Genomic DNA, 26,051 nt, shown 5'->3' on the forward strand with positions numbered 1-26,051 from the left:
TCTTATTCTGTCTTTCCACCCCTCAGGGCTGTATTGCATGAGTTTTACAAGTTTCATTATCTTCTACCACAATCAAAATGAATAAAACCTCAAAGGAGCAATTTCTAAACAATAAAAAGCATATACCAGCTTCTCATAAAAATGTAATTACTTATACAATCACATTAATATTTCAAAGAAGGCTCTTTTTAACAGGGTCTGCACAAACCACAATATGACTCAAATGATCAAGGGACTTGACACACTCATGGGCTCAGGAGACTGATGCCTCCTGGCTTTGGTTCCCTGGGGGTTTCCCCACTAACCTCAGGATGTTATCTTATGGGCATCTGAAACATGACAAATACACTTCAAGGCAGTTTAAGCACATACTGTCCACAACTAATGTATTTATAATGAAAACACTTGTCTTATTAAGTCAAGTCATGTAACACTCACCTGCACCTGCTGCCTTTGTGTGTTTAGCATATTTGGGTCAATTGACAAGGGCCCAAGAACACTGACCATCAGTTCTTTTTCCACAAGCCACTGTTTTAACTGAGCCTCTACAGTCTGGAATTGGGTTAGATTATTAGAGGATTCTTCCAGTTTTTGTTGTCTATCAACTGTTAATTGATTGAGTTCTTGCCACTTAGAATCTAAAAGAAAAAGATAAAAAATAAAATAGGTGTTTGGTTTTTATACATTAACATCACTACATGTATGAAGACTGCAGGATAGGACTCAGAATGATACATAGGTGGCTATCATTGCATCTTTGTAACTCTTCTTACAGTCGATTAAAGCCGACTCCAAGGGTTAATGGCATTTGATGATACAGATTTTATGATGCTGGTGCTGGGTATCAACCGAAGTACATGAAAAATAAATTTGCATCTGACCCTAAAAGATAATGTAGAATAATATGGAATATTCCTTAAATCAAACAGGATCCACAGACCCTCATTTCTTCTAGAGGTCCTATACAGTCTGTTTATTCAACAATAACTGCCCTACTAGAACAATGAACATTAATTCTTTCCTTTAATAGGAAATCTTCAATGATCAATTCTGGGCAAATGACTCCCACGTTTGTATATCCACGCCCATTCTATTTTATTTAAATCACCACTGACAACCAGCTGCTTGAAAGTTACACTAGGAAATCTCACCGAACCTTCACACTTAACATAAAAAAAAAAATCACTTTTTATTCCTATCGAAACTGGCAGATTTTTCCGATTTTAGATTACTTTGAAAGGTTATTCTCTCTTCCACGTCACTGAGAAACAATAATTCAGAATGTTCTTTCATGACTCTCCGAACTCCTATATCCTTGATCATAAAACCTGAAACCCATCCTTTACATTCCTAGTGTCCTAACTCCATTTTGGTCCTCATCATGGTGTGCCTAGACTAGTGTTTCTCAAACCCCAGCTGCATTAGAATGACCTGGAGGGATACAGGTTGCTCGGCCCCATCCCCAAAATTTACAATTCAGGAGGTCTGAAGTGGGGGCTGAAATTCTGCATTTCTGGAAAGTTCCCAGGTGACACTGATGCTGTTGCTCCCAGGAGCACACCTTTGAGAACTATAGTCCTAGACTACTAGTCTTACGGGTTTCCTTGTAATTAGGGTATCCCAGCTGCAACCAATTTGGTTCTAAAATAATTTCCCTTAAAAAATCACTTAAATATGTCATTTCTGTGCTCATATCCTTCAGTAACTAACTCCTCACCACCTAGATGATAAAATCGGAAGACTTCTGCCTCACATTCAAGGCCTCCCACAAACTGACCCTAATCTACTAACAGTAGAGGGTATGCAGTCTGAGATGAAACCTCTAACCTAGCCCTCTTTATCCTACCATTATCATCCAAACAGGCTTCTGCTTACATAAGCTCCATACCTAACACAGCCCTATCTCCTCTCTGTATACCCCAGCTCTGTCCTTCATCACAATTCCACTAGATTTCTCTGCCAGGAAGGCTTTCAAGCTGTTCCCACCCTCACATAGTATGCTCTCTGAGGCCAAGAGTTATTGACCAGCATTTGAACACATTAGTCACTCAATAAACAGTTACTGATGGGCATGATTAGTTGACCTGACAGATTTTTTCATCTAGCACAGTACAATAAATGGCTGTTTTTAATAGAACCCAGTCCCGAAAACCTCACCTAATAGCATCATTCTATATGGCATGTTCCAATCAAATATAATCTGACAACAAAATAATGCAATTCAAATAATGAATTGGGAGGGAGAAATATCAAAATCTTATTGGGAAGATTTTTTGAAATATGCATTTCTTACTCTCACCCCTATTCTCAAATATCTTGATAATACTGTCCTAAGTAACTCTGATACCCCAGGTGACAGCCACTGAATTAGGGACAAATTAATTATAATGCAATAGGAGTCTATAGTTGGACTAAATATAGCTTTGAACATTAAGATCCCTTAAAATAACTTTTGAAACTAAAACATATTTACAGATTTCTAAATTTATCATAGCATATCTGACTCTAATGGAAGGACAATATTTAGCTAATCATAATGGAACAATTGAAAGTAAAAGAATTCTTATTATAATCATAGTAAACACACAGCAGTTATTATGTGCCAGGTTCAGCTTGTCTGAGCTGTACACACATTAATTCATTGAATTTTCCAAACAATACTATGAAGTAGGGAAAATTAGTACCATTGTCTTACGCGCATTTTCCTTATCATTATAATAGTGAAATGGGGTGATAAGATAATAGAGCTTGTGAAGGAAGTTCCTTGTTTAGGAGAAACCGTTTCTATGGGGACAGGATAGAGATGGGAGGATAACTCTAGATAAAGAGTGAAAATCACTAGATTTCTGTAGGGAGCTACTTTTTAACCCTGATGGGGGAAGAGAAGAACACACAGTAGGGGCCAAACAAGTCCCAGAAGGAAATTCATGAAGGAGAAGGGAGTTTGTTTTTTCCAGACCAAAGGGAATATATATGTGTGTATGTGTGTATGTATGTATGTGTGTGTGTGTGTATATATATATATATATATATATATATATATATATATGTGTGTGTGTGTGTGTACAAAATACATACACACACACACATATACACGTAAGGAATATTTAAACTAAAATATAATAAAGTATAAAAGAATAGAAACACCAAAAATTAAGTAAAAACCAGTAATGAAAACATGTTACTCAGTGCACAGCATTTTATTTCCCAGTATCTACCCTCTTCATAAAAATAAACTTAGTTATGGTGTTTAGCAAGAAAAATACAAGATATGCCAAGTCTCAGTACAATATAATTTGAAATGGTATTTTTAAATATGCAACATTTTAAACACGAAACATTAAGGCAAATTCAAAAGTAAACCGAGGCTGTTGGATAAATTTTTTTCTAATAAAGACTGTGATTAAAAAATAATTGTGCTTCTTTATATTGGTGGACTCTGGTTAACATACCAATTTCTGTCAACATCTGTTTCCATTTGGGGGCCTCAGGAGTATCTGGGTTCTCCTCCAACAGCTCTGTCAATTTGTCTTTCAACTCCTGCACTTTGTTTACATTTTGCTTCAGTTCTGCCTCAAATGACTAACAAAAGGAAAAAAAACTGTGTTAAAGTATGTCAATATCAAAAGACAAAAACACAATTACAACAGACGAAAATATCTACTGTTAGGTGCTGAAATGAGTGAGGACCAGAATTCAGCAGATAATTATTCTCCTTTCCTCTTCTTAACCAATCTTCAACTATCTGATAAAGGAATCCCAAAAAGGAACACTACTACTGTGGAGAAAATTACTCCACTTTCGGTGGAGAAAATTACTCTACACCCTAGTACCTAGGAATAATTTCTTATTATCCTCAAACAAATCCCTTTGGAAAAAAGGAAGATGGCATCAATATTGTAACTGAGAAGAAAATCAGTCTGGATAAAAGCTGGCAGGTTTGAGAATCTACTAGTGAGTCAATGCTTTTCTGGATAACACATTATAGAATTCAGATATAGGTAATCACATTTGTAGACGTTTTTGCCATAATTGCCACAAAAAGTCATTTCCCCCATCTTGACAGTTGCAGAAAGAAATGCCATCTATTGAAGAAAGGGAAAGCATAAGCTACCCTATTTTATGCTGGACAGAACAAAGCCCTAATACACCTACATAAATCTTTTCTAATAGTTGACTGGTTAAAATCCCAGACTTAACATGATTTAAAGGTGGCAAAGCTGGGGCATCTGGTGGGCTTAGTCGGTAGAGCATACGACTCGTGATCATTGTAGGTTGTAGGTTTAAGTCCTATGTTAGGTGTAGAGATTACATAACAATAAAATCTTTAACGTTTTATTTTTTGAAAGACAGAGAGACAGAGTGTGGGTGGGGGAGGGTCAGAGAAAGAAGGAGACACAGAATCTGAAGCAGGCTCCAGGCTCCATGAGCTGTCAGCACAGAGCCTGACATGGGGCTCGAACCCACTAACCATGAGATCACGACCTGGGCCAAAGTCAGACACTTAACCGACTGAGCCACCCAGGTACTCCTAAAAATAAAATCTTTAAAAAAAAAACAAAGAAAGGTGGCAAAGTTACCCCAAACAGTTCACTCATCTTTGTAATGTCTGTGTGTAAAACAGATTCCTGTTATCATCACTTTCTACAGAAAAACATATGAAACAAAACTGGCAAATTATTTGCTGAAGGTTATAGAGCTAGAAATCACAATAGGGGTCCTGAGGGTCCCATCTGAATGCTAGTCTGTTCTTTTTTAGGTCTTCAATAAATATATCCACAGAATATACCTTGTTCTGCTCAACTTGAGTCTTCACAGCTTCCGCATCTGTAGGCGTAGGTGCCTGATGCCATTTTGTTGCAGTTTTATTCATCTTCTGTAGCCACTGCATCATTGCACTTGATTCTTCCTGAGCCTTTTGCAATTTGGAGAGTTTGCTATTCAGTTCAGATATTTTGTCCTTAAGTAAGAGGCCAAGATCTTCATAACCATGGCTTATGTCAGTCATATCCTTTTTAATGGATGTTAACCCTGAAAGTAAAAAAATAAAATAAAATAAAATCAGATGGACACATTTTCAAGACAGTTTAGAGTTAGAACTCTAGAAATAAGTTTGCTTTACATGTTATTCCCTTGTATTTTCTCTATATTAAGCCTACCATGATAAAGTCATAGAATTTTTAGAACTAAAGGGTTAATATTTCTAAAAATCTTTTTAGAATTATAATACTATTTAATAACAAACAATTTAGGTACATTGCATAATACCAAAAACCATAAAATGCTATATATTAATTTCTTAGAAATCAAACTCAAGGAAATAGCTCAAAGAATGTTATTCCAAGTGACAAAATATCTTAAATTACTTAACTAGAAAAAAGGAACATAACCAAATACCAAACTGAACTACCAGGTTTCACTAACTTCAGATGAACAAAATTGCATGGAATGTTATATTAATATGATATTTATGGCAAATGACTATGATAATAAATAATTATTTTAAGTCAAGGTTGAAATTTAGATATAACTACTGTTCATCTCTAAAGATTTTTTCTCAAAAACAAAAATAAGGGGCGCCTGGGTGGCTCAGTCGGTTAAACGTCCGACTTCAGCTCAGGTCATGATCTCGCAGTCTGTGAGTTCAACCCCCGCGTCGGGCTCTGTGCTGACCGCTCAGAGCCTGGAGCCTATTTTGGATTCTGTGTCTCCCTCTCTCTCTGACCCTCCCCCATTCATGCTCTGTCTCACTCTGTCTCAAAAATAAATAAACATTAAAAAAATAAAAAATAAAAAATAAAAAATAAACAAAAACAAAGTTACTGTAATCAATAAACACTTAAAGTTATTATTCACCTTTATTTGCCAAAATTTCTTGAGTATCTGTGGCTGCTCCTTCACCATTTATTATTCCACCTGCAAAATTATTAACACTGAAGTAGTCATAGATTTCAATAGTATTTCTACACGTTAACAGTAGACTGCGTTAACTCAAACCCCATAAACAGTAGTCATTTACAAATGTTATTACTATTTGAAAATGTAGACCACTGATTCAATTTCTAAATCAAATAAAGGTCGAAAATTTTAAGAAACTTTGTCTATAAAATTCATTCTTAAAGTGGTAAGGTAACATGATCACTTTAAATACTAGTGTCAATAACTTTAGATTAATACAGTAATCATTAAGTATTAATTATAAAACAATTTTGTGATAAAATTGCTTTATTGCTAAATTTTAGTGATAATGTCCTTGAAGCTCAAAAGTTGCCCACTATGTAAGTGTGTTGCATGAAGCATAAGTGACTGACAGAAAAATCCTTACTTAAAAATTTGAAAATTGTCTGGTACAGTTACACAGTGTTATTATGGGTTTAATGGAAACAGAATGAGGTACAAAGACATGAAAAGTTAAAAGTAAAACAAACACACAAACCCTATTACTAAAACCCACATTATGTCAACACAGAGAGAGAAGAGCACAGTGGTTAGAAATGCCTGGGCTTCAGCGTATGAGTCACCTGAATTTAAATCCCAGCCCCACTAATTACTAGCTGGGTGACTGGACAAATTAATCACCACCCCAACCGAACGGGTGGGGATAATAATACCTAATTTAAATGCAAGAACACTGTAGGTATTCAAGACAGTTAACTGACTGCCTAGCAAATAGGAACTACTCAGTAAGTAGTAATTATTACTCCTCTCTAATTATCTAAACATCTAGCCTTGGTTCCTTTTTCATAAGCAGAGTATTAAAATACTGAATTAGACTTTCTCATGTGAGTTTGCATTGGCTTCCTATCTAAAACACTAGACACATGAGAACAAGATTAAAACATTAATATTTCATATCTAAATCTTAATCTAAGTTTGGTCTCTTTAAAAAAAATCACACATTGACATTTTGGTTGAAAGTGAACATATCCTGATGATGCTCAAAAATGATCCCTACCATGCTTGTTAGTTATCAAGAGTAGGAAAAAAACTTTTTTTTTTGTACCTATTACAAATACAAAGTGGACCTGAAGAACTAAAAATACAATAGAATTCCTTTTCTAAAAACAAAGCCAAACAAAACACTTGACATTTCAGGAAATGTGATTAGAAGAGAAAGGAGAGGTCATCACACCATATATAACATAAGTGGGCCCTTAAATGGGGTTAATAGAGCGGAATAAATGGTTGAGAGAGGCCCAGCGGGAACATCAGTCTCACAAGAGGGGCAGCTAGGGGGCTGGGAGGGACAGATAAACCACAAAGGATTCTCAGAATAAAGATACAAGATTTGCCTCCATCTGTTCTTGTATTAAAAAAAAAAAAAAAAAAAACACCAATTTTAACAACATAAGTATGTTTTAAACTATTGGGGCACCCGGTGGCTCAGTCGGTTGAGCATCCGACTTCAGCTCAGGTCGTATCTCACAGTTGGTGAGTTTGAGCCCCGTGTCAGACTCTGTGCTGACAGCTCAGAGCCTGGAGCCTGCTTCAGATTCTGTGTCTCCCTCTCTCTGCCCCTTCCCCACTGATGCTCTGTCTCTCTCTCTCAAAAATGAATAAACATTAAAAAAAAATTAAACTTAAAAGCATATCCACAACTTAAATGGACTGTAGAATCATTACTTATACATGACTCTCCCCTTGTGTTAAGTGGCTCAGTCATGACTGCAATTTAGATACGCTATAGTTGTTTTCTGTACAAAATAAAGTAGATGCTAAAGGAGATGGGTATTTTTTATTTTTTATTTTATTATTTATCTTGTTGAGAGAAACAGAGACAGCACAAGCAGAGGAGGGGCAGAGAGAGAGAGGGAGAGCGAGAATCCCAAGCAGGCCCCGCCGTCAGTGCAGAGCAGACACGGGGCTTGAACCCACGAACCCTGAGATCATGACCTAAACCAAAACCAAGAGTTGGTCACTTAACCGAATGGGCCACCCAGAAGCCCCTAGATGGGACTTTAATTTTTTAAAAAAGGAGAGATTCACCCTACACAAAAGAACTGCTTCTTTCTTTCACCTCTCCTTTCCCAGGAGACCAGACTCATTTATCAAATATTTCAAAGAGGATTTGAGCATCTCCATTAATTACGGTAAAAAAAACCAAATTAGAATCTGCTCTTTCCTCTTCCCCAATCTAAAGCTCCCTATTCTTACGTATCAATCTGGCTACATTTCAACTGTAGCCTCTAAGAAAATGAACAGAAGAGGAATCTGAAATTTGACTCATTACAGATACTCCTCCATATGGGGAGCATACTTTTAGTGCATGCATATACATGCCCTCTTTCTTGTCACTTTTCTTTTGTGTTTACTTTATGCATCAATTTAAAAACTAAGGTAAATGAAAGTAACAGGGTCAGACCCAATTCTTAGGGGTTTCTCCACGGATATAAGTAAAGCACATACCTGATTTGACCGCTGCTATTGCCTTTGCAGGGGTAGTGACAGCACTGATTAGGTTACATAGTGAGATCCCACTGTTGTTTACTTTTTGAATCTCTGGTGTTTTTGAACTCCACTTCTCTTGTAATTTCTTGAGATATGAAAACACATTATTTTCCAGTCTTCATAATAGTTTCAAAGTTACACATTATAATTCAATTTCTTTAACATATCTTAAAGCAATGATGACTGTGGGTCCTGATTCATGGTGGCACGCATAGAGAAAAAGGCACCATCCCTATGTGACTGTTAACACTGTGCCCAGGTGACTGTTAACCCTGTTAGCGGTGAGGAGTGAGGTATGGTCCATCCTGCATTCTGCTCCTAGCCACAGTGGAAGTCAGGCTATTTCTAGCTGCCATGGATTCCAAAGTAACTGTCAACCGCCAGTCTGAAGACTATACTCACAGTAGTGGCCAAATTACAAGAAGAAAGGTACTAGAAATGATTTTTTTTTAAATGGGAATTCAGAATTCTATTTAATAGTGAGTTTTAATCATCAAAATTTCAATGAATTTTTAAAAACATACATCTCCACAAAGTTGGGAGTTGGGATAACTGCTGTAACTGGTCATAAGTTTTATGATTTGAATCAGTTGGCAAGACTTGTACACTATTTGTACTAGGGATTCAAATACTGGTTACAGTGATGTATCTGAGCTAGAGTTAATTGCTGAGTTGAAGAGCAGGGTCTTTTACATAACGTTATGAGAAATGGTATAAAAACTGAAGCTAAGTAGAGATTTGATGGGGAAGTAAACTTGGGTACTAGAACAGGCAGCCACTAATAAATATCTTTCAAAAATCAAATTAAGTCAAAGTTTGTGTTCTTCCTCAAAAGGATCAGAGCTATGTTATGACTTCCAAGTATCACCAAAATATACTGAACATAAATGAGGATCTAACTTAATATGATATTAGATAAAAGGAAACCACTAATAGTCTTTTAACCTCTCATGACTCACACAGGCAAGTAAGAATTAGTATTAGATAATGATTCACCTTAGTTTCTTCCAAAGATTTTCCTAAATCCTCTGCACCAAAAGAAGGCTGCACAATAGGAACTCTTTCTGTTGTTTCTTCTATCCATGACTTCAATGACTTAACAAGGACTTGGAAAGCATCCATCTGTTCTTGACAAGAAGATACAGCTTCTTTTCTAGATAACAACAATTATTGAAGAATTTAAGTCTCCGACAGAAAATACTCCAAAGAAATAATTACTAATAAATAAATTATTATTCTTGTATCAAGCTTACTATTAAGAAAAAATATTCCCCTATGCACTCTCTAACCCTTGATAAGAAGAGGAAAGGTGTCATAGATCCAAGTGAAATCAGCTAAATAACTATTTTATTCCTCAGGCACACTCCACAGAAAAAGATAGGAGCAGTTAAGAAATCTGTAACCCATATGGTAATGGCACTCTATAATGCTACATAAACTCTAAGGCTATATAAACAGTTTTAACATTATTTAGATTCAGCAAACTTTGATCTGTCCACTTTATATGGTGCTTAATGCCAGCAGGCACAGAACGGGCAGGGAAACATTTACACATCACTGACATGAGGAAAACATCCTGCCATCTAGTGGTTTCTATACGACACTACAGTCCTTCTAGTGGATGGATAAACCAGGTGCCTCAGAGAGTACAGTTCTCTCCAAACTCTCCAAACATGAGGTGAGACCTGGTTACAAGAATGTTAACGACCACCTCCCCCACAGATCCTCAGAACGCTCCCCAATGAACTCTAGGATCTTTCTGTACACTAAGCACCTTGGAGGGAGGGCACATGCCCAGCAAGGAACAGCTGTGAGGACAGTCCCATTTGGTACATGGATGATGACCTATGGATGGCATGTGCGCATGTGCATGTATGTGGAATAGCAACATAGAAGAGTCCACTGAAGCTGGACTAACTACTGATGACTACATGGTCTTAAAACTGGACCATTCTGAAGGAAGAAAAAAACTAGAGTTGACCTAGGAAAAAGAATATTACTTCCGTGCAATGTGAATTAAATATTATGTGACAAGATGGAAAATGTAGCTCTGGAAATAGTATAGATAATAGCACTCAAAAGTTTTAGGTAGAGGATCCTGAAGAAATTAAGTATAGGTAAAAGATAAGTGTTTTCCATCTTTGTGGGTTCTTTAGCAAAACCAAATGTATATTCCAAACTAACATGAGATCAGAAATATGTAAAAGTCTAGACACAAGGTTTATTTCTAAAAAGCACAGCTTTTTAGCTCAACTTAGGTTCATTTTCTCATTTCTTATTTATTTGCGGAATCATTTCTTTCTACAACTTTTTTTACGTTTAAAAAAGGCCATCAAGAATTATTTTAAAATTGCGCATAGCTTCTGAATTGAGCCCAAAAAGCAATGAGCCATGAGCTGTCTTTCAACGTTATTTCTGCTTTTGCAAATAAAATGTGCTATTTGCCAAAAGCTTCAGAGACTATAGTGACTTTAGATTATTTTCAGTAAAACACCACCACCACTATTTTTCTTCATAATACTCTCTACTTTTAGGAAAAAGTACCAAATTTCCTTCCTAAATATTTTAACAAAAATGCACTTAATTTTAATCGCAAAAAAAAATGTTATCAATATAAAAGCACTTACAAAGTAGTCCTATGCTTATTCTCAAGTTTTATTTCAGGTATTGACATAAGCAAAGAAAAATAATTCATTCTTTAAGTGTCAAGTAGACTAAAATCCAATTTCTTAAGGGGTGCTTACTTTTGTTTGATGGTATGCTCCATTTCCTTGAATTTCTTTGACAAATTATTTGTTTTTTCAAAAACCAGAGCCTTATCACCTGGCAAGCCATGGCTGGATATCTCCTTCAAAAGACTGTGTAAAACTTCAAGATCTTTCTTATGTTCTAAGAATTCAGAAGTTGATTCCTACAAAGGATTTAGATATTTAATCAATAGAAGATACTGCTAGATTTTCAGATGGCATTCTATCTACCAAGAGGTATGTATGGAACCAGAATGGCTCTCCTCAGAATTTCACAGAAGAATGATCCCGCCTGTAGTCAGTACTCTAAATATAAATAAACATGAAGTAGGCTGTTTGAAAGAGAACACAGTAAATTTATTTAATTTAAAAACGTACTCTTTATACTCTGTCTCTTTGTGGGTTCTGGCATATAAGGTACTTTTAAGATCTTTAATATGTGCAAACTGTGTATGTGAGACATGGTGTTCATTTCTAATCAATGAGCAAAACATGCTAAGGAGAAGATGGGGTTTGGGATTTTTAAAGGAGGGAAGCACAGATCCTTACCAATCTATCAGCAATTAATCTATCAGCAATCTATCAGCATTAATGATGATGGTTAATTATAATTCCGCTAATACATGTATGAGCTGGTCTTAAATGTTAATATACTTGATTAACCTCGTGATTATTAAGGAAGACACACCTGCATATATTGAGACAATTCACTAACGTCTTTTCCTGGCACATCTGTGTCAGTAAGAGCCTGAGTTTTTGTTTCTAAAAACGTTTGGAGCTTTTCTGAGAGGTTCTCAAAGAGTTCTACTTTGGTTTTGAGCTCCTCCATCTTGGCCAGTTTTTCTTTGTGTTTATGACTAGCTTCTGAAAACCGAGCAGACAAGTCTTTCATCTTGGCCTGCAGTGAGGATGCAGTGGATGGGTCTGAGGTCTCCATAAATTTCTTCACTTTTTCATTCATGGCATTTATACTGCTCTGACGACCTGCAATATCCTGTTCCAACATCTGAAATGAACCAAATAATGCGTATGTTTCACAATGATGTTTACAAATAGTATCACAGAGTGTTAAAAACATCACTATTCATAACAACATGAGCTTGAACCACCTGTGACTGAGGCAAGTTAACGTTGGAACTGACTGACAAGTCTGATCTGTCCCTGGAGGAACACAATCCCAAATCTCTTCAAGAGAGACTGGAGAACAGCTGGCAAGTTGCCTGAGCAAGGCAGGAGGCGGCTGCTACTCAGCAGCCCCTGGGATCTAATGGAGCCCCGGGATTATCCATGGTCCTCATTTTTAAAAGGCTAGACAACAACAAGATTGATCTGATTAACCTCATGTGCAGCTGGCTAAAGCTGTGATACACACGATAGGGCTCATGTATGTGTAAGCCCTCTGAAATGAATTACACTCAGGAAAAAGTATACAAAGCTCTCTCTATACTTCACAGAAAAACTGTTCTGACACATGTGCTTTGGTGCAAGCAATACTGTCCAGTTATACTCAGGAAACCTCTTTTTCTATATCCTTAAATTGATCTTAAATCTACCCCTTCTTGGGACCTTTTAAACATTTTTTTTTCATCTACAAGTGTTTTTTTTTTTCTTTTTAAATGTCACTTACAATGTTTTTACTGATCACATCCTGAAGAGCAGCAGAGTTTAAGGGCACTTGACCTTGTTCTTTCAGAGAACTTTCCACACTTCCCATCCAGTCCAGCATTTCATCCAGGCCATCCTGCACACTCAGTGAGCGGGTCAAGGTTATCTGGAGTTTTTCATTTCGTTCATTAACAGACTTGGACAGATCATCATATCTCCCAACAATGTCATCTAGTCCAAAGAGATCAGGAAATGTTAACCATGAAGTTCTCTTTGACCTATTCCTTTTCAAAAATACACTAAGGTGAGTCACAAAACTTCCATACCAAAATTGGAAAAAGGAAAAAGTTTAAATGATAAATTCAAAATACATAATCAGAGCACCATCTAAAAACTTAAAAAAAGAAGGAAAGCATCTCAGTGGAATATAAAAAAAAGAATTATTTCTTAAAAAATAGTTCAAATATATGCCATCTGCATTTGAAAAGAGATTTTTGGATGCATAAATATTTGAATTGTCGCAGAGACTGTTAAGTGGTCTAAACTGCTGATGTTTGGAATAAATATTGGTTCTCAACCTGACATTTCAAATTAGCCATACTTGGTAAATATATGGGGGGGAAAGGTGACAGTCAGATACAGCTATTCTCAAGAAACAATACACAGCTATAAAAAGATTTATCAAGAATTAACCCTCACATATAAAAAATTATCTCTCCCATGTAAACATATGCATTCTCCATCTCTCTCCCTCTCTCTCTCTCTCTCTCTCTCTCTCTCTCTCTCTCTCTCTCTCTCACACACACACACACACACACACACACACATAATTAAGCTTCTGTCATCCTTCACATCCTAAGCAAAGTATACAAATGCACAGAAATTGACAGATCCAAACATGAGAAAATAAATAAATATAATCAGAAAACAGATAATGAAAATTCACTCAAAATAAAGAGGGTTGAGGTTATGCTTCTAAAATATAAATAGAATGTATTTGAAAAGTTTGATAGCAGACAAAAGGGAAAAATAAATGTTAACAGCTTGACCTATCTCAGATGAGATTAACTTTCTTTTCAATTAAGATGCTAAAAAAACAGCCCATTCTAGCCAATTTTTCACTCAAATATAAAGTTCTATATTTTAACATCCTACATTCTGTACTGCAGATGAAAAAAAGTTCAAAGAACAATGATTTTAAATGTATTAATCTCTCTCTGGAATAATCATCAATTTGTCACTCACTGTACAATAATTTGAAACATATTTTAATTACTTCTGAATGCTTTAGTTGGATACATTGTATGTGCAGTTAGCAGAAAACTTTGACCTGAAACCCCTCTCTAAAAGTGAAATATTTTACACGTTGTGTTTGGTCCATGGAACATAATCTATGTAAGCAATATTTCCCTTTGATTGTTTTAATATATAATGAGAAAAAAGTTTGACAAATTTTCACTAAATTGAGAGGTTAAATTTAATTTAAAGAGACAATCATGCTTCTGCCACAGAACATAATGAAGCCCTGAGAATGTGGAGGCGGAGTGGGGTGGGGGGCATAGGGGAGTGCACTGAATATGCACCAAGATTCTATCAGCAGACAAAACAAGCAGCAAGTTCAAATACAAGCCCTGCTTTGAAAGTCACAAGAGAAGATACTCTGAATTGCAGGTAGTGATTAATTACCAGGTGAACTGCTTCTCAAATGGGCAATTCTGTGCGTCAGCAGGGTAACGTAGGCAATCTGTTTAGCCTTGCTAAGGGACGTCCCACACAAAGTCAGCTATTTTAATAAAATTAACACATCTTGAATGTTACTATTTTCGTATTTCTTAGTGATCAAATACTGTCACCGAAGTCAATTCTTGCTTTTACTAAGTGAATATTGTTTTATAAAAAGTGACAAAATGAAATCTACTGTAAGAATATTAATTTTTTAAGTGGTTGGTTTTCTTAGAGGTCACATAGATCTTAGAGAAATTCCTCTCTATCTTAAATATATTTTCACATATTCCTAGAAACTTATACCACATAAAAGTTTTAAGTCTTAAAATAATGTGTAATATGTGGAGTTTTAAGCTAATAAAAATGAGACTATGTACAATTAACAGTGGGAAAAATGTCAAAATGCCTCTGCAAATAACAGCAACACATATAACAAAGTCTTTCTTTCTTCTCCAAATCTCTGTGCCCAAGTCTTTAAAGCAGTTGGTTACAAATGTGGGATGTCAAAATGGAACACTGGCATATAGGAACAAAATGTTAGACCTTCCGTTCATATTTTTTACCTTATACTTTCAAATGTTATGTTTTTGTATTTTATAATTATAATACACATAATGTGATAAGACAGTAACATGTACATAACTTATAAATACACATGCATATATGAGGGTGTATGCTGAAAATTATTTGATAGAGGTGCATGATCAAAGAAGTTTAGACATCTTTAAGAATGTAAAAAAAAGTTTTCCTTCTACAGAGCAGTTTTAGAAAAGCAAAGTTTCGTCCTTCTCTTCATCTAAAATTTCTGCTTAGATTTTAATTCACACTTTCTTTGATGTGAAAACACAGGTCCAATTATCGTACAAAACATTAAGTTTTCTATTTCACATGTAGAAATATATAATAACCTGAAACCACACATTAAATAATATGAAAAGCAGCAAAGTCAAAGCAAAACATACAGTAAGACAGCAAGCATTTATCGATACCCCCACTGTGCATTTACTATAAACTAAACATTATGAGTGGATACGAAGAATAACATGCAATAGCTCTTTTAAGAAATGTTGACTCCGAGAGGGCACAAAAGCACCAACATAACTGGATACAAGTTTCTAGTATCACCAAAGAACTGGGGCAACTGGAACCCTGTGAGACCCCTCAAAGGCTTCTAGAAAATGGAGAGCTGGAAATGTTGGTTTAAAGCACATCTCTTAGCCCCACGCTCCTGCTTTCAACAAAGACAGACCCCTCCAGGGAGTCTCTTTTGGCTACAGGATTAGAGGCTAGCTCTGCCCAATGCCATCAACCAAAAGAATCTGAAGTTCTACTTCCTGTGGTGAATATTACATAGAGTTTTTGTTACATTTTCTAAAAATAAAACTAAACTTTAAATATACTCCTCTCAAAGAATACAACCCCCACTCCCAATATACGTGCCGAGAAAAGCCATGCCTCTTCCCAGATTGAGAAGCACCATTTCACAGTGAAAGGCCATAAACAACACGATACACACTAGTGAATGTGTTCTCCATATCAGAATATCTTCATTTAGGATTTACCCGGGAGAAAGTGAACAAGGAAATCAATACTCACCCAGTGTTTTCTGGATATCATTCTTGGCTGGAAGTAAAGATCCTCTGGCATCTAAAAGGACTTCGGCCGTTTTTTTCAGTTTCTCTACAGCCACCTGCTGATTTGATATCTGCCCTTGCAGAGCCTGGAGGATTGAATGCCTCAGTTATACTCAGTAGGACTAAATGGTATATTTCCAGTATAAAAAAATTGCTTACAGTAAGATAAAGTTAAATTGGACAGAATAATCTCTTCATCATTACAAACTTAGAGTCCTTAGAGTAAGGCCAGTTATAAAGTGGTGTTAGCAAAGACATCAACCAGTCAGGATAATACAAATTCAGTCTTGAAATTAACCCTTGAGCATATGTTCATGATACTTGGCCTGATTCTCGGTCTTGCAACCCTCTACCTCTAGCCTGAGATCCCCTTGAGTCCCCACTTTGAGACTTCAGAGGATACCCTCACTAACCACCAGAAAACAACAACAAAAATCAACCTGACAAAAAACCTTTGGGACTCTGACTCCAAGTAAGGAAACAATTAGGGATTTCCATTTCAATACAAAATCATGTTTATATCTGTTTATTCAACAAAAGTTACTTAACATCTAACAAATCCAAAATATCTTGCTATGTTTGTGAAGATCCAAAAAAAAAAAAAAAAAAAAAAAAACAACCAAACAAACCAGACACAAAGCTCACCCACAAGGATCTGACAGTCAGAAAGTGTTAAGTGCTACTGGAAACTGAGAAGAGGAATAACTGGGAAGGGAACTGACATCCACCTCCATGGTGGTGAGACTGAGGTAAGTCCTGAAGAAAACGTAGATTGAGGCATGCAGGCGTGGAGAGGGGTAACAGCTCCCTGCAGAGGGACAGATGGGGACAGAAACATCCTAGGAGAAGGGGAGGGTCCCAACCAGTTAGAGAATGTGTATGGGTGAATAAACAGTACCAGGACCGGGAAGGCTTCAAATGTCTGCTAAGGAGTTTACATTTTACCCTGCAGCAATGGAAAGTTATTCAGGGCTTTTGACTAGGGACTGACATGCTCAGAGCTGCCTTAAGAGAAGGCTAAATTTGTAGCATAAACTAAATTTGTATGGGATAAACTAAATGGGTAAGAAATGAGGGAGAGACACCAGTTAGGGGCAACTTAAGCAGTTGAGAGGCCGAGTTCTGGACTGGGAAGGTAGAATTGGTGATGGAGTAGGGGAGGGACCACAGCACTTGATAACTGGTTATCTAACACTGTGCTGCGCCATATGATAGCCACTAACTACATGGGGCTTTTTAAATTTAAAATTAATTGAAATCAAACAAAATTAAAAATTCAATTCCTCAGATGCACCAGCCACATTTCAAGCACTAAGTAGCCAAGGGTGAGGAGTGGTTACCACAATGCAGAGATTGCAGAATATGTCCACCATCACAATGTTCTATCAGACATCACTGCTTGAGGGGGCAGTAACAAGAGAAAAGACCAGAGAAATATCCAGAGTTTTTGAGCCTAGGTAATTAATGGAATTCGTAAGCGAAAGTGGGAGCAAAGGAGAGTCTGGGGAATTTATGACTTCAAAGTACTCTTAGGACCCTCATATAGGAAAAAAACCCAAGGGTGTCGGGGTGGCTCAGTCAGTTAACCATCTGACTCTTGATTTTTTGCAGTTTGTGGGATCAAGCAGTTTGATCTTGCAGTTTGTGGGATCAAGCCCTCCATCAGGCTCTACACTGATGATGCAGAGCCTGCTTGGGATTCTTCCTATCTCTCTGCCCCTTCCCCACTTGCACACTCTCTCAAAATAAATAAACATTAAAAAAAGAATTAAGAAAAAAAAACAGTGAAGTTGGAAAGAGAGTTGACTCTGAACACAGGCTGGAACTAGACATAAAGCACTGGAAGCCAAGACCCATGGTGAGACTGCTAGAGAAGAAAGCAGGAAAACACTGGAGAAGAAGGCCATAAGGAATCACAGAGAGTTCTACGTAAGTGATGAGAAGGGAAAAAAACAAACACAAAAAACCTATCATCAAGGAGATGGAAATCGGCCTGGAACAATTCTGTCCCCAAAGGTTACAGGAAGACAGAAAGTGGAAAATGTTATTAATGTCATCTGCTTTAGAAAGGATACTATAACCTTGAATCTGAAGAGAAGCCCCCATTTCTCTAAGCAGATGCAGCTCAACAGCTAGGACAAAGAGAGAAGTAGAGGCAAGAACCACAGATAAGTCTTCCAGAAGTTTGGCCCGGCATTCCTAACCCCTCTGACGTAGCTGTGTCTAAATGGGCCACTGTCCACATGGGCCCCATGCTTGGCTTTCATTTCACTGAAGCTACTCAAGGTCCTCTTCCAGTCTCACATTCGGATTTCAAATTCAAATTCCCCTATGTCCAACTGTAGATGAACTCATCCCTGGCCGTGGGCCCAGGTTTCCAACTGGCTCTTGATCATTTCCATCTGGGTGTAAACAGTCACCACAGACTCAAAACACTAAATCTGAACTCATCATCTCATGCCCTACACCTGCACTTCTCCTGGTGTTGCATCAGGTGATCCAAGTAGTAACTCTGAGGCTCCTCCTAGACTCTCCCTCAACCCTCCTTTCCACATGCAAATCCACCACCAGGCCCTGACAATTTTACCTGCTTAACGGTGTTTCTGTTTTTTCTTTAATCAGACCTCTGTTCTGTATTTCTGGATCACTGCAGGATAATCTCTCACTCAACTCAAAAAAGCATCCTAACTGTGCTCCCTGTCTCCAGTGTCTTCCCTGATATAGCCTCCCCAATGTGTTCTATATAAAATATATACTGACTAGATCACTCCTCTCTTTAAAATCTTTCAGTAGCTTCCCAGTGCCTTCATAAAAAAGACAGAGTTGAGTATACTCTAAAAGGTCCGATGAAATCTATTCCTTAATTCTATCTTCAATATCATCTTCCACCTCCTGTTCCAGAAATGTCCAACAACACAGCTATTTTGCTCAAGCTGGACCCAATGTTTAACATCTCTACATACTAACCTTCTCATGCAACCTACCCCTCGCTGTTATCCTGAGCCTGGCCTCTTATTCACCCTTTCATAGTCAGCTGGTAACCCTCCTAACTTTCTCTTCAGCCCTAGTTCTAAGTACTCCCTGCAGGTTCTCCCATAAATGCCCTGTGAATATTACTGGGTTTGTCTCTTCTTTTAAACTGTAACCTCCTTGAAAACTAGGAATTCATTCCATTCAGCTTCCTTTTATCACTGCCTACACAATGTCTGGCATATAACATTTCTAGAATAAGTAAATGAATGAAAATAAATAAAAATATCAAGTATAAGATCCAGAAAGATCCTCTTCTGTTTCAGCCTTCATTTCAGACTAAAGCAAATGCCTATAGCCAATCACAACTATTTCCTCCACTAATTTTTATATTCAAGAAAACTTAAGTGACATATGGGCAGTACATATATGTCAAAAGGCCCACTAAGCTGTGGCCAACATGTGATTTGTGATCTGTATACCAGATCCTAACGTTGTCCCAAGAAGCCAAAGAATCTGTGTCAGAGTGGGTCTGTCTAGGAAATTCTTCCAGATGTTTAGTTATAGAAAGTATAAAAAATTCCTCAAGACAGGAACTTTACCTAGAACCAGACTGAAATCTAAGACACAGCTTACCCTGCATTGCGTGCTTATTTAAGAGATGGAATAAGGTTATGGATACCTCCAAAAACAGATTTTTTTAGAATGTGCACCCTCCAAGGGGAGAATCAGGGTTTCAACATCTGTGTCTTCACAAAATCTTACAGTGGGCCTAGCACATAAATGTCTACCAAATAAATATATGTCAAAGTTCTACAAAAACATCCAATACCAAAGATGGCCCTACTAAACATCCTAAAACTTAGAAATGGATTACAAAAGAAGCATTTTTTTTTCTTCCCCTCTCCTTTTCAAAACATCCCACGTCTTTTCTCTGCATAATTATGTTTAAGAGAGTCAACAGTTTTTAATTCCCAACATGTCTTGGGTTATAATTTGGTGATAGCAGTGGTTTACAATACTACTTTAGGATAAAACTGCAAATTGAAATAGTCAAAAGGGTACCATATGTAGTTTTTAATGGATCTCAATGACATTAAAACATGAAAGAGCATCTATGACCGGAAATACTGAAAGATTATGACCTTGGGCCCCTTGCCTGGACCAGAGAAGCGTGAAATCTGTAAAGGGCACTTGTCCAACTCATAGAAGATTCCTGACTTGACACTATCCCTGAGATCAAGGCAAGGCTACAGGGTGGATACTGCCAGGCAGCATGACCTAGCTCCACACCTGCTCCCAAACCCAGGCCTCTCAGCTGGTCCCCAAATCCTGTCTTTCTGTGCCTCAGACGGGACAAAAATTTTGTTTGGTCCATGGATTTTCCTGGAAGCCGATCCTGAGGAGGTCATTATAGCTCAGTGGTATCAGAGTGCAGACAACTCAGCTAACAGTCATTTGAATAATAATGATCATGACAATGTGCTATTGGGAGAATTATTTCACATGAACCGACTTGGGTACCCCCAAATCACATTATCTGCCCACTAGAATATGTTAGCATTGCAAATGTAGACAAAACAAAATGTGGTAGTCTTATGTGTTTATATTACTGTTAAAGAAAAATAATTTTACATGTTAATAAAAATGAAAGAAATGGAGACTACCCAACCCTCATAAAAATTTATCCTTGCTACATGCTGAGATCATCTGTGAGGAAAATATGAACATATGCCAAGAACAACTTCAATTGCACATTTAATTTTTTTAAATTATGCTGTGGCTTAATTAGAATTTATCCTCCTTTGAGACATTGCTCTCCTCTTTACTATTTCTTTGGCTGCCTTGTGACTGAAAGAGTCTTCTTCCACAGCACATACCAAGTAAGTTTTCCTGTTTTAGAATTAATCCATGTATCTGTTTAACTTAAAAGCCATAGCACTCTTTGGAGCTTTTCTTTCTCTTTTTGCTCCAGTTATAAAAAAATTACTTTCATGTAGTATGTAATCAGTTTCCTGATAGAGACCTAACTTGAAATGTGTTGTATTTTATATACTTTCCTATACTAAAAGCACCTAACTTTTTTTTAATGTTTTATTTCATTTTGAGAGAGCATGAGCGGGGGAGGGGCAGAAAGAGAGAGACACAGAATCCGAAGCAGGCTCCAGGCTCTGAGTTGTCAGCACAGAGCCCGATGTGGGACTTGACCTCATGAACTGTGAGATCATGACGTAAGTTGAAGTCAGATGCTCAACACACTGAGCCATACTGTCCTTTGACACGTAATCAAGTGTGACCTGAAAACTTAATTAAGGCAGATTTGTTCCAGTGCTCGTGGGAAAGAAAAAAAGAAAGGGTAAAAGCAAAGAGGTCCAGGACTGATAATCCACATCTAAAGGAAGGAAACAACCCCTGGGAGGCAGCACCACTGCAGGGATTCTGACCTGGAACTGGACCTCTCCCGGGTGCCTAATATAACCCTGAGTAAAGACAGAAGCAGCGCCCTCCACTCTCCTCTCCTCCGGGCACCTCACCTCCCTCCTTTCATCCTGTGCTTCCCATCCCCATCTCTCTGCCTTGGCCTTAACCTGCCACATTTCACTCTGGTATGACCTCCAGGCAGAAGCTGCCAGTCTCAGGCAGTAACTAACGTTACAGTACCTGTTTTCCTTGTAATAGCACAATAATAATGATTTTTTGATTCTGTAACTAACAGAGGCAACTAAACTCTGAACTGTAGTTGTTTAACGGGCAATACTGTGTTTACTTTCTAGCTACAGCAGCAATAAGTGACTGCTACCCACCTGCTAAAAGAAAAGACAGAACAGATTTATGAAATGAAACTTTCAAATTCAAAATTATAGTCACATGGAACAGAAGTAAAACACTTCAAAAATTATCTCACTACATTAAGATTTTAAAATAGGCTTTCGGTTGCACAAGTGCTCAGTCGGTTGAGCCTCCAGCTCTTGATGTCAGCCCAGGTCATGATCTCCCAGTTCGTGAGTTCAAGTCCCATTTTGGGCTCTGTGCTGACAGCAAGAAGCCTGTTTGGGATTCTCTCTCTCTCCCTCCCTTGTTTGTGCACTCTTTCTCTTTCTCAAAATAAATAAATAAACTTAATTTTTTTTGAAAAATAAATAATATACGCATTAAATTGAAGATTAATACCCACTCTTCCATTGTGGGTATTCCGAGACTTCAATTATTCAGTCTGACACCAAGCCTGCATTTTTTGAAGAGCAGGTAGACTTTTTGAGAACTGTGCTAGGTAATAACTGAAGTTTATGTCTCTAAGAATTACAGGGATACTCAATAGGAACACCAATCCTGGCCCTCAGACCCCAGATGGGACAGTGACATCCATTCTTCCTTTTCACCTGTTCATTCTTGAACAAGTATTTACTGAGTACCCACTTTGGGCCATGTACTCCTCTAGGTGCTGGGGAGGTAGCAGTGAGCAAAATGGAGGAAAACACACCTACCTTCATGGAACTTACTTGCAATGAACAAAATAAAGAAGTGTAAAGATAAGTAAGTGGCCAGGGCAATAGTGGTTTTTCTTTAGGGAGGAGAGAGCAGTGGGATGTCAGCCATAACAGCAACATCCAACAGTTAAACAACAGTGGAAAAAACAATCTTATTAGAAAGAGAACTGAACTGGATGGTGAATTAGAGTTGCACCTCCCTTTAGAAAGACAAGTACTTTTCCCATACTTTATTCCCCTTTCCTACGTGAAACCATCACACAAGGGTGGGGAGACGGATGGCTTTCAGTAAGACGACAGAAGGGTTGATCTCTCACTTTTCTCTTTCTTTCTTGCTCTCTCTCTTACCTTGGTCTCTTCTAATTGCCTTTGCAGATTTTTAGGGTCCACAGCAATAGGTTCAGATAAGTGTTTGCTTGCTGTGACCTCACAGGCTTGGAGCCCAGAAAGAAGTCCACATGAGGCATCTTCATAGTGTTGATATTTATCCACCAAGTCTTTAAGATTATTCCCGAGGACATTGCACTAAAAAAAAAAAAAAAAAAATCAGAAGAAAAAAAGCGTGGGGGATTAAAATCCCACTATCTTCGCATGTATTAAAAACCTTAGGACCTATGAGTAATGCAACCTGGAAAACACCAGACTTCAGCCAAAGTTAGTGAAACCTACAGGATTAAGATTTTCTCTTTTACATGCAGAAGCATCTTCAAAGAGTAACAATAAAAACAAAGAGGTAGTTCTAGATTTATACCAATTCAAAAACATATTTACAAGATCTGGGTCTTACCCCAGAACAAAGGATTTAGGAATCAATCACCAGAGGAGGCTAATCTACCAGGGCACATTCCCAAGGAGTTTTATACACCATGTGTACAGCCATGTATTTGATGGAAAGGTTTTCAAAGTGCTTATAATAAATCACTCATATGTTACACAAGACTGATGTTGCACAAGGAGGACAAATAATCTAGATCAGAATGAAGCAAAGGCCAATAATCAATGATGCTCTTCAAACCATCTGTGCAACTTGGCCAGTGTGTTCAGCTTATACTGTAAACAGGGAAATGTTCTTCGTATTGTTTTGTTTTTAAACAGAACTCTTCTGCTTGTCCACAAGAAGAAGCTGAAACAGTCTGTTAGCCATTAAGTATTAAAATAGTGCACTGATCAAAGATATCTGCAAAACAAACAAGAGTCATATATGTGAAGGGAATTATCCGAGATGAAACGTCACCTCCCAAGCCTGAGAGGATGCAAATTAGCAAGCAAATTAGCAAGCCACGCTTTGGGCTCGGAACCAAAACATATACGCCACCTGGTGGTCAAATCGGATGCTGGCATTCTAGAGTTCAGGCTGCCTGGAAAATGCATCTCAAAACACTAACTAGGTATAACTTTAGGCTCCTAGCCTTTAAACACGTTTGCAGAAGTAAAGCACATGCATAAGAAAGACGGAATGAGGATGAAACCACCTTATTTTCTCTGCTTCAGTTCTTATATTTCTCGCCTCTAATTCCAAAACAAAAGTTAAGAGGGACAGGGTGAAAACTCTAGTCATAGTCTGATCTTCCCTTAAAAATGAAATTACCTTCGAGTAGAGAGACCTGAAGCGATCGGTAGCATGATCCAATTTGCTCTGGACTTCTCTGTGGGTTGCAGAAGTATCGATATTGTCCTGGTCAGCCTTGCTACTGCCGCTTCTCCTGCTGCAAGATTTGGCCGCTTCTAACACTCTGTTTCCAGAAATTGTGATGTACCTCAAGTCCCCTTTGTGAGAAATGACGTCTTCTGAGAAACTCTTCTGCCGTTTCAGTTTGGTCATTAAACCACTGAGGTCGTCAGCACCTGCTTCCAGGTTTTCCAGTTCTTGTTCTGACTGCTGCAGCCAGTGTTCAAACTCGCTATAATCTGCATCGAACTTTTCTAATTCTTCCTGCAGAGAATGCGTTAATTTCATTTTCTTCTCCGACTCGGCCAGTGCGGTCTCATAATGTGTTTTCAGTTCCTTCATGTTCTTCTGCAGTTTCTCTTTTTCCTCAGGAGAGAGATAGTGACCCTGTTTCTCAAGCAAGGCTTGTGCAGACTGAGTGGCCATGAGGACTGCTTGGTGCTGAGAGACAATCTTCTCATGTTGGGCCTGCGTGAAAACAAATCAGCCGTAAGGTCAGAGCGGCGATGGGGTGACACTGAGGTGTCAGGAGCCCAGGACTGACAGACTTGCTTCTCATTAACCTTGTCAAGGTGCACAGTGTGTCCCGTGTACTGGTGCATTTCAGAAGAGCATGCTCTGACCACCCTAACCTTACTTCTGAGGAGGTTTCCCAATCTTCTCTAGAAAGTACTTAGATGATCACATAGGACAAGTACTGTTTTTGAGAAGTTTGGAAAAAATGTAATGAATTTCTCTTCCACGTCTAAAACAAACATCTACAGTATGATCTCAATTTACTCACTGCTTCCTCACAATCACCTTAAAGGGACTGCTAATGTCTTCAGCTAATTATTGAGCAGATAAATACAATATTTTAATTAAGAAATGATTCCGAAAAGACACATACATAGGAAAAAGAGAATTTGTTCCTTTTAAAGCTATAAAAATCCCATGACAACAATTAAGCAAGAACAATACACATTCAGAGGAGCCCAATGAGATCAAAGAGAATGCTGGAGCTACTTTGCTTCTCTGGCCCTCAGCTTCCTGCATGGGGAGAATGGAGACAATCACCCCTATCTGTCATGGGTTTGCTGACAGGAGTACATGAGGTCACACGTGTAGAATACCTGCTGACGAGCATGGCACGTGCCAGGGGTTAAAATACACTGGAGTCCCTTTCTCTCCAGCCATAGCAGCTTCTTCCATTCCCCGCAATATGCCATATAAATGTGGCAAAAAGGAGAAGAATCCTTTTGGGTCATTTTCCACATTTCTCATGACTCAGGGAGTCAAAGGGCCTGGTAACATTAACGCCGAGCTCTTACTGCTTGGCTGTCTCCCACCCTACTTGAGGCACACCAGTCTCTCAGATACTACCTCTTCCCTCACCTTGTTAGGCACGTTAGGACCTTTTCCTCTGGCTGTTCTCACCAAATGGTTCTTCCCACAGGTATCTGCCTCGCAACCCCCTTCCCCTCTAACATGTCCTCTCTATGTCTTCACACAGATCTCATCCTCTCATGCAGCCTACTCAGATGATCCTATTTAATGCTGAAGAGTGGCTCCCAACCCCACGCTCACCCACCTGTACCCAACTCAGCAAAACCTCACCACTTTCTAACATCCCATATCGCATAACATTTAGGTATTTGTTGTCTGACCTATCATCCTCACTCACCTAGTATGCAAACACCATGACAGGGAATTTCATTTGCTCACTGGGGAATCCCAAGCACGTAGAGCAGTGTTGGCAACAAGGGCTAAATAAGAATAACTATAT

The 26,051-nt window shown here is 38.0% G+C and overlaps 1 protein-coding gene and 1 long non-coding RNA gene across 28 annotated transcripts in view; one reads left to right on the forward strand and one right to left on the reverse strand.

The window, feature by feature from the left end:
- The window catches only part of DST (dystonin), a 503,266-nt gene that overhangs the window by 102,082 nt on the left and 375,133 nt on the right, over positions 1 to 26,051 (reverse strand). For 26 of the 27 annotated variants that reach the window (XM_019830761.3, XM_019830760.3, XM_019830751.3 and 23 more), the window contains 12 exons: positions 24,206 to 24,754; positions 22,966 to 23,142; positions 16,122 to 16,245; positions 12,823 to 13,031; positions 11,884 to 12,201; positions 11,193 to 11,359; positions 9,445 to 9,601; positions 8,407 to 8,533; positions 5,857 to 5,916; positions 4,790 to 5,031; positions 3,453 to 3,582; positions 439 to 638 (listed from right to left, as the gene is read on the reverse strand). In XM_019830761.3, the coding sequence (XP_019686320.2) occupies positions 439 to 638; positions 3,453 to 3,582; positions 4,790 to 5,031; positions 5,857 to 5,916; positions 8,407 to 8,533; positions 9,445 to 9,601; positions 11,193 to 11,359; positions 11,884 to 12,201; positions 12,823 to 13,031; positions 16,122 to 16,245; positions 22,966 to 23,142; positions 24,206 to 24,754 (2,460 nt within the window). The remainder of the gene's footprint in view (positions 1 to 438; positions 639 to 3,452; positions 3,583 to 4,789; positions 5,032 to 5,856; positions 5,917 to 8,406; positions 8,534 to 9,444; positions 9,602 to 11,192; positions 11,360 to 11,883; positions 12,202 to 12,822; positions 13,032 to 16,121; positions 16,246 to 22,965; positions 23,143 to 24,205; positions 24,755 to 26,051) is intronic. The other variant, XM_045057678.1, reaches the window with a different exon arrangement.
- LOC109499715 overlaps positions 11,309 to 26,051 on the forward strand; it is a 32,845-nt gene continuing 18,102 nt past the window's right edge. Inside the window, exon 1 of the long non-coding RNA XR_002157172.3 lies at positions 11,309 to 11,432. This is a non-coding gene — a long non-coding RNA (uncharacterized LOC109499715). The remainder of the gene's footprint in view (positions 11,433 to 26,051) is intronic.

This window comes from Felis catus, chromosome B2 (genome assembly GCF_018350175.1).
Source record: "Felis catus isolate Fca126 chromosome B2, F.catus_Fca126_mat1.0, whole genome shotgun sequence".
NCBI lineage: Eukaryota > Metazoa > Chordata > Mammalia > Carnivora > Felidae > Felis > Felis catus.